General features: G+C 40.4%; 1 protein-coding gene across 2 annotated transcripts; it reads left to right on the top strand.

Moving 5' to 3' along the window:
- The first annotated feature begins 302 nt into the window (after positions 1 to 302).
- NXT2 (nuclear transport factor 2 like export factor 2) lies at positions 303 to 7,103 on the top strand. Of its 2 annotated transcripts, XM_043569898.1 has the most exons (5): positions 303 to 468; positions 1,452 to 1,536; positions 2,486 to 2,572; positions 4,109 to 4,253; positions 4,939 to 7,103. In XM_043569898.1, exons 1-5 carry the CDS (start codon positions 371 to 373, stop codon positions 5,118 to 5,120), a joined length of 597 nt encoding a protein of 198 aa, XP_043425833.1. In that variant the 5' UTR covers positions 303 to 370; the 3' UTR covers positions 5,121 to 7,103. The 2 variants fall into 2 exon arrangements, with proteins under 2 accessions (XP_043425833.1, XP_043425834.1); XM_043569899.1 differs by lacking the exons at positions 303 to 468; positions 1,452 to 1,536 and adding an exon at positions 1,685 to 1,810.
- Positions 7,104 to 8,284: the final 1,181 nt, after the last annotated feature.

Raw genomic sequence — 8,284 nt, forward strand, 5'->3', positions numbered from 1 at the left:
GCACAGATCACTAAACGAATGCATAAGATTGGAAGTGCAGAGGAAATAATGAGTTGAAATTTTGGACTCAAGCAGTTCAAGAAGCCTGTAGTGCATTTTGGTGTTCACATCTAGCGAAATTCCGTATGTGGCCCTGGAGATCAGAGAAGAGGTGGGGGCTGGAGATGTGTTACTATGTATGATTCATTAGCATACGAGTAGCAATTGACATCACGCGGGAAGAGAGAAGTTTTAAAACGAGACATCCCCCGGAAGTGACGCCACTAAGCGGGGGGTGAGGGGGGTGCGCAATAGAAGGAAGCTGGTGCGCTGGCAGTTGAAGCTAGTCTGAAGAGGGGAGAGCCGCGGGGGAAAAAAAACACGTTCAAGTATGAGAAGATACAGAAGAGACTGGTCTCGTGAAGATTCACGAAGATACCAAGGAAGGAGGGACTATTATGATGAGGAGCCACAAACCAGTTATGGGTGGTAAGGCTATAGAGATACCTAACTGATTTGATGACCCAGAAGTTGTTGGTGTCTTTGAGGTGAACGGTTTTAAAGGATGCCGGAGAGTGTAGGCAGTTTGTAATGGTAGTTAAATTGTTTGAACTTGAACCCCAACTAGTTTGTGACCCTGAACAGGTTAATCACACTGTGCCTTAACTATAAAACGGAGATGACTGTCTCATATTGTTATTGAAGTAATAAGTGAAGTAATATGGATTAAAATGCTTAGAAAAGTAACTTTGCTCGTGGTCACCACTCAGTAAAATTTTAGCTGTTAAGAGAGTAGGTTGCAGAAGGCGGGTGAGTGGTGGTGTATACTAATCTTCATTTGAGGTCTGAGAGACAAAAAAAAAAAAAAAAGCCTCCCAGAATGAAGGAACTTGATAAGCCTTTCCTTATGAATAGCGCAAAATCAAACTGTGAATAATTTCACAAACGCTACAGAGACAGGTAGGATTCAATTCAGTGAGGCTAGATTCTTCCAGAATGTTCCAGAACTTTAAATCTGTCTCCACCAGTCATGCGCAGTGTGATTTCCATCCTTTCCCCAAGCTCCACCCCTTTTTCCTATAGGCTACTGATACAGGTCTCTCCGGGCGTTTCTCGTTGGTCTTCGGCCAGCTTTGGCCCCGCCTTCTGAAGCAAAGAAGTCCTCCTATTGGGCCATTCAGATATTTTTAGCTTGTCCCACGTCCTTGGGAAAATGGATACTTTCTGTCAGAGTATCCAATTAACGAAAGCTGAGTGATTTTTCTTCCCGACGAAGTAGAGAAATATCAAACAAGCGAATACAGGAGACGGATGGGAGGGTACGGTCGGAACTGAAGGGAACTGTACTTAAGGTTGGAACGTCGGGCTGCTTTTAACAACGGACCGAGCTACTTCCGGGAGAGAATGGGCGGGTGGAGAATTCGGCGTTTGGCGGGTTTAGCTGTCTCCCTAAATATTTGATCCTCCCGCAGCCGAGGGAGACGGACACGTGAGGAGGCAGTGACGCCGCCACCGCCGGAAAAACCAGCTTCGAGCTCCCTGATGGCCACGTCTGTGGTGAGTGCCCGGGCCGCGGCAGGGTGCCGTGGCGCCGCGACTCGGCCGGCTGAGGGGAGGGGCACTGGGCCGGGCTGGCTGGTGGTCACGTGGTCCAGTGGCGAATCAGGGCCTGGCCCGCTGGGCCTCGGGGCGGGGCCCGCTCTCCGTAGCCCCCTTGGTTCCCTATTCCCCCACTCCCCCCAACCGCCCGGACTCCCGGAGTCTGTGCAGTTGCTTTGGGTTGCTGGAAAGGACCCCGAGATGGGAATTGGTGGGAGGCAGGAATGTTGGGGTTTGTTTATGGCTTGCGATCTTTTTTCTCCATTATCTTTCCATCACCTGGTAGAGAAATGAAACTTAAATCTTAATGCAAATAATAGGGTGGGTTCAGTGAATGGCTGGGGGAAAAGGTACTTAATCTCCCGGCAGGAGAAACCCCCGACAACATCTCTCTTCGTTTTTACAGTTGTTTACAAATGCCAGTGAATTTTTACGTAATATGAGGAAGTTTCCTGTCTTGTTTTCAAGTATTTTATTGAACTGTATTTGTACCGTTTTTTTTTCCCCACTGAACAACTCCTTGTGGTAACTTCTGGCTTAGAGAACTCAATGCGCCCCCCCTCCTTTTTTAAAGGTTCAGACCACATCATTTTTATTAAAGTGAATGTTTTGTAAAATACTGGAAGCCTAAAAAGCCTTAACAGTACCAGTTACAAAGCAAAGATTGTAAATTCATATTTGAGAAAAACATTCACTAATGAGGGATGAGATGCCCTTAATATATGTATCTTAAAATGGTGAAAAATGTAAAAACTGGAAACTTTTGAGCCCAGAACTTTGCAATGTCCAAATTTATATGGAAAAATGTGAGCTGTGTATAGAGCTACAATCATCAGCTTCTGTTGGTTTTCTGTTTGTTAGGAGTTGGAGGCGGTGGTAATGTACACTTACGAATTTTTTCTTGTAGGATTTTAAAACTCATGTAGATCAGGCATGTAGAGCTGCTGAGGAATTTGTCAATATTTATTATGAGACAATGGACAAAAGAAGACGGGTGAGTGTTAGAGACTCTATTACTCTTTATTAAGTACCAGGTTTTTTGGTCTTTTCTCAGTCAGTCATTCATCTGACTTGCATAAGCGATGATTGTAGACTTGCTCTTTAATAAAGTGCATTGTTTAGGGAAGGATTGGTGTGATATCATGGAAGTGTGGGCTCTGGAATCCTAACTCAACTTTGAGTTGAGTTTACCTAGTTGAGTGACCTTGGGCAAATTGCCAACGTTTCGTAACTTCATTTTACTTTTATGGTGGTAAATGGGAACTAACTTACTGCACTTGACATGGCACCTGACATATTTACTTAAATATGTTACCTTTTTTAATCCCATCATTCAGCCAAGATGGTTAAAATAGTATTATAGTGCTAGTGAAGGAGCTTGGCACTACAGGGACTATTCCTTGATTTGCCCATTTAATTTCATATATTAATAATTTCTGATTAAAGCTCATGGCTATAGTTGGTACTCAGAAATAGGATCCACATGGTTTGGATACTTTTAGTATCCAACAGTGCAAGTTATCATTTCGTCAGCTTTTTTGTTGTGATTTATCCCTGAGCGGTATCTTCTCAGTGATTTTTTCAGTGTGTGCTCCAGCCTTGACTAGGTCTTTTATCCACACAGGATTGCCTTAGAGAATGTTCTTTATGCTGCAGATACAGAAGTTAATATCTTATCTCTAAAAATGTCTTTTTTTTTAAGACAGAAGATAAAAGAAGTTTCTGGTACTTGATGTTTGATGACATGGACAGGGGCAAGGGACCTGACAATGGATGTTTTTTGTGTCTTGCTGCTTTCAAAAACAAAGTAGCAAAAAAAAAAAAAAGGCAACATAGTTTATTACCAGAGTCAAGATAATGGGCTTGTGTTTTAATCCAAGTGAAGTTATAGAATTAAGCAAATAATGTGTCCTGTGAGACACTAAACTCCTGTGACCAGGGAGTTAACTGTTGGATTTTGCCTTACTTCAGCCTTAACTACTTGACTTATCGAGGACTCTGCTTTACCAAGTACTCGTGATTCCTTTGAACAAAATATGCTGTTTGCATAGTAGTAAAAGGAATTCTTCCTAACCTACAGCAATAAATGGTTCAAACATTAAATGACTCACACTTACAGGAACCCTAGGGTTGGAATGTATGGGTAGGACCTGATTGGCAACTTTGTTAATTCTCAGAACTAGAAAACTGAGGGAGACTAAAGCTGGTTTGGGGCTGCGTGTGCTTGAAATTTGTGATGGTTTACTTCATTTTAACACAGAAAGCAAAACTTTACATTTAAAACTTTCTTCCAGTTGGGAGGCCAAGTTTTTTTTTGTGGCTAAAGTGAAGTATCTATTCAGGCCAAGAGTCTATAGAAGGCAGCCACCTTGCTGACAGTGTCTTCCAGCAACAGGGGGCGAGAGGAGTAGAGGTGGAAGTAGCACCGTGGAAATGTTTATCTGCCACCTGTAACCCTTCAACCCATTTCTGTAAAATGCTTCCCCAGAAACAAAAATCCTTATCTTTTTTTTCTTTTCTTTCTCTTTAGGCACTAACCAGGCTGTATCTGGACAAGGCCACTTTAATATGGAATGGAAATGTTGTTACAGGGCTAGAAGCCCTAACCAATTTCTTTGATATGTTGCCTTCTAGTGAGTTCCAGGTCAATATGTTAGATTGCCAACCAGTTCATGGTAAGATCATGGTCTTTCTGTGTCTTTTGTCTTCCTCTAGCGAGCACTGAGCTTTAACACCAAAAGCAAACGTGCAACTCTTAGCCACAGAAGTAATTACTTTTTTGAGCAAGTTAAAAATGAAAAATTCAGGGGTACCTGAGTGGCTCAGTCAGTTAAGCATCCAACTCTTGGTTTTGGCTCAGGTCATGATTTCACGGTTTGTGAGTTCGAGCCCTGCGTCGGGCTGTATGCTGACAGCTCAGAGCCTGGAGCCTGCTTCAGATTCTGCATCGCCCTCTTTGCCCCTCCCCTACTCATGCTATGTCTGTCTCTCTCAAAAATAAATAAACATTAAAAAAATTTTTAAAAGGAAGCAAACTAAGAAACAGCTCTGTTAGAAACCCAATGAAGTATGGATAAATGCAGGAACCAAAGGGTCCTGTGCTAGATATAAGCTCTTCACTTAGAAACTTTAGTGTACCCCAAATCTTTCTGGACTGCAAATAATTTTAATATGCTTTGAAATGATTATTTAGTTTTCTGCTTTTTGAGAGCACAGGTTCAAGATTGTGCTCAAGGTCGAGAAAGTTGATGAAACTCTTTTGCTGTGTCAAATTATAAGCATTGTAGTTTAAGCCTGAAAATCTGTTTATTGAGAGAAACTGTGACCTCTTCTCTTTTTTTTTCCTTAATGTGGGTGAAGAGCAAGCTACTCAGGCCCAGACCACAGTTCTTGTTGTGACCAGTGGAACTGTGAAGTTTGATGGAAACAAACAACACTACTTCAACCAGAACTTCCTGCTGACCGCCCAGTCTAATCCTCAAAACACCGTGTGGAAGATCGCAAGCGATTGCTTTCGTTTCCAAGATTGGGCTAGTACTTAAAGTCCATTCTTCTTTGGTCCATTAGTTCCAGCAACAGAAATTTATGTGAAGTAATTCATTTCATTGTGGAAGCACTAGAAACTAGTATGTGCCGAAACTGTGTTTCTTTAATACTTTTTTTATTCATAGCAGCACCTTTTCTAGCAGCTGCCAGTTTGGATCGTTGCCCTTAAGAGCTTTAATGCTAGTTTTTTACATGCCTTATATGCATTTCACTCATGACATTCTTACAGTTATATTGTACACATGGTCTCTGTATTAACATACTCACTGTGAGCCCAGCCTATTGCAAAAATGAAATTCTTTTATAATATTATCTATGGGATTTCAGCACAACATAACTCTCTGGGAGAAAGCGGAGTTTTTCATTGTTATTAGATTAAGTTTTTAGTAAGACATAGAGCTATTGCCAGTAAATGCTGGTAATGCAGTTTTAACCTAAGGCTTTTCCAAATCAGTTCAGTGAAAGTATTACTAATATAGGTTTGCATAGCTGCCCTGATGTACTAGCATTTAGAGATGTTCAGTTGTCTTTTTTTCATGTTAAGTATTTGTTTTATGTCGGCATGTTTCCCTATGGAGTGAATTTATTTACTAAAATGTTCCCAGTTGATACTTGAGCATTAGATATACTCAGTGGTTTTCAAAGTAAAAGTACTTAAAAATATTTTTTGTGGCAGCTCCAAGTTTATAACGTTAGGTACCGAATGGTATAGTAGGACTAATATAGCTTTATTGGGAGAATGGGGAGTGAAAAATGGAGAGATCCAAGGTTGGCCAAAAGTTAAGAAGGGTGGCCAAATGGTACATTTTTGGTACTTGTTTTCTACCTCCTGAAAATATCACCTGTTTTTAGGGTTTAAGTCATAAATTGTCCTTGCCAAATGGTCCCGAGTGTCACTTTTGTTCTAAGAATGATTTTGAAAGGTTCTTCCAGTTCGCCTCATACTTCCCACCAATATTTATCTCAAATGTATTCAAGAACTTATGGGGGTTAAATGTCAGCAATAAGCCTGACCCTGCAGGGTCTGACAGGAAAGTGGGAAACAAAGCCATTGCTATATATTTGGGACACTCTTACCTGCTAAGTCTTCCATGTGAACTTCAGGCCAAACGTCTCCTGTGTATTACCCACCCCCAAAGTAAGTGATTTGTTCTCTGTTGTTTACACTGTCGTCTGCATTTTTTTCAATTACTTATTTAAAGTTAAAGTTATTTAATTTGACGCGCTGTTCTTCTGTGAAGCAAATGGAACTATTTTTAAACATGTTCCTGTTATGTGGCTAGGTCTCTGTCTTTTTTAAAGAGAGAAAAGAGGAAGGCAGGTTTTCATCAACTCCTAGGCTTCAAAAGAACAGACTGATTCATGTTGCATCTCGACATCTAAAGAGAAAAGGCTAGCGTTGGTTTTTTGTTACACTTTAACATTTTTTCCATTCTTGTGTTTATTGTTTCAGTGTTTTTAAGCTAAACGTGCCAGCTTCATTTCTCCATTGCAACTCAGAGTCCCTGTTTCTCACCACTTACTTTGAAAACAAGCAGTTCATTTACTGTTGCCCCAAACTACACATTTTACTTCTGATAATAGAACCAACTAGGAGAAGGAGGTGGAACAGAAATTTAGACCACACTCCGCTGTGGTACTGAGCAAAGCTTACATGGTATATTCTACTCAAAGTGAGCTTATTCTAATCTGGGGTTGGCCATTTAACACCTGTTATCAGCAAAAGTCAGTGCCCAAACACTGCCCTTTCCCTTGTAGAGAACAGTCTCAAGTAAAAGCTGCATATAACTAGCAATAACTGAATTGAGCAGTTATACTGTATTGTTTTACGATTCCTATATACATTGATTTTTCCTTCTGTATAACTTTTAAATGGCTGGAACTACTCTTCTGTGGACTAAGACTGTATTTTTGACATGCACATATTTTTGTAACTTGAAAAAATAAAATAAAATTTTCCTTGTGACAGGTTTTCTCAAGCTTGTTTTAAGGTCTTTTGGTTTTTCTTTTGAAGACTCCAGAAATGACTACCTGTATAATACAAAGTTTCTGTATGATGCAAAGTTTTCAAATTAAACATACACACACACACATTAGAATGTTGAAAACAATGGTTGACAACCTGGATTTTGTCTCTTCTCTAACCTGTGTTCTTTTCCTACCAAATGTTCACATCCTGATATCACCTGTTTGAGGTAGCAGGATTCTGGCGAGATGTTGAAAATTTTAACCCTGAGAAACTAGCCAAAATGCTGGATTCCATAGGCAGTTAAACCAAAAGAGTTGGTTTCCAAAAAGAATGGTCTCCTTAAATTCAATTCTACATTAAAAATATGTCAACAGAGGGGCGACTGAGTGGCTCAGTCAAGTGACTCTTGATTATGGCTTATGTCATTGTCCCAGGGTCATGGGATCAAGCCCCATGTTGGGCTCCACAATGAGCGTGGAGCCTGCTTGGGATTCTCCCTCTTTGCCTCTCCCCCTACTCACGCCTGCACTTGCTGTCTCTCTAAAAAATGAAAAAATAATTTAATGTCAACAGACACTTGGAGAGGAGGGAGAAGATGCAACACCCCTTGAAACCAACTACCATTTTTCATCTTCAAAGATGCACATATTTTTCACAAGTTAATATCCCTGAAATTGGTATGGATCATAAACATGTCAAATCATAGTTTAATCACCTTTTTTCCTTTTCTCAGTAGTACACAAAATACTGCTGAGTCTCAAATTGATGGCATCTTAGATTAGACTGATGAAGTCCAGTAAAGAGTTGCCTAGATAAAAAATGGTTAGGAATCTAATCTACTTAGGTCTAAATTTGTAGGCAGTGGAAGTAATCAGCTATCAGCCTAGGAGGCCTGTAACTCAAAACTCAAATTCTGCCAAGTTACTTGTGTTTCTATATGGCTAGAAGAGCCACAGACCTTATTTAAATGTACTTGAGCCTTGGAGAATTGGAGTCAACATTTTCCTGATTTTTGAAAGTCACCTAGTGATATAAGATGTGTCTAAAAAGATAGTACCAGTGAGATTAAAGGGCACATGTGTTTGGGGAAGGAGTAAGAAGGCAACAAAAGGCAAGAAGATAGCATGTGTTTTATTGTGGAATGTTTCTGGATTAACTTGCTTGAAACTAGTGAGGCAGGAAATTGGTAGA

Source organism: Prionailurus bengalensis, chromosome X (genome assembly GCF_016509475.1).
Source record: "Prionailurus bengalensis isolate Pbe53 chromosome X, Fcat_Pben_1.1_paternal_pri, whole genome shotgun sequence".
In the NCBI taxonomy this organism is placed as follows: domain Eukaryota; kingdom Metazoa; phylum Chordata; class Mammalia; order Carnivora; family Felidae; genus Prionailurus; species Prionailurus bengalensis.

Coding starts and splice junctions, on each gene's coding strand:
- NXT2 (XM_043569898.1), top strand. CDS start 371: ATGAGAAGATACAGAAGAGACTGGTCTCGTGAAGATTCACGAAGATAC. Junction 469..1,451: donor CCACAAACCAGTTATGGGTG/GTAAGGCTATAG, acceptor ATCCTCCCGCAG/CCGAGGGAGACGGACACGTG. Junction 4,254..4,938: donor AGATTGCCAACCAGTTCATG/GTAAGATCATGG, acceptor ATGTGGGTGAAG/AGCAAGCTACTCAGGCCCAG.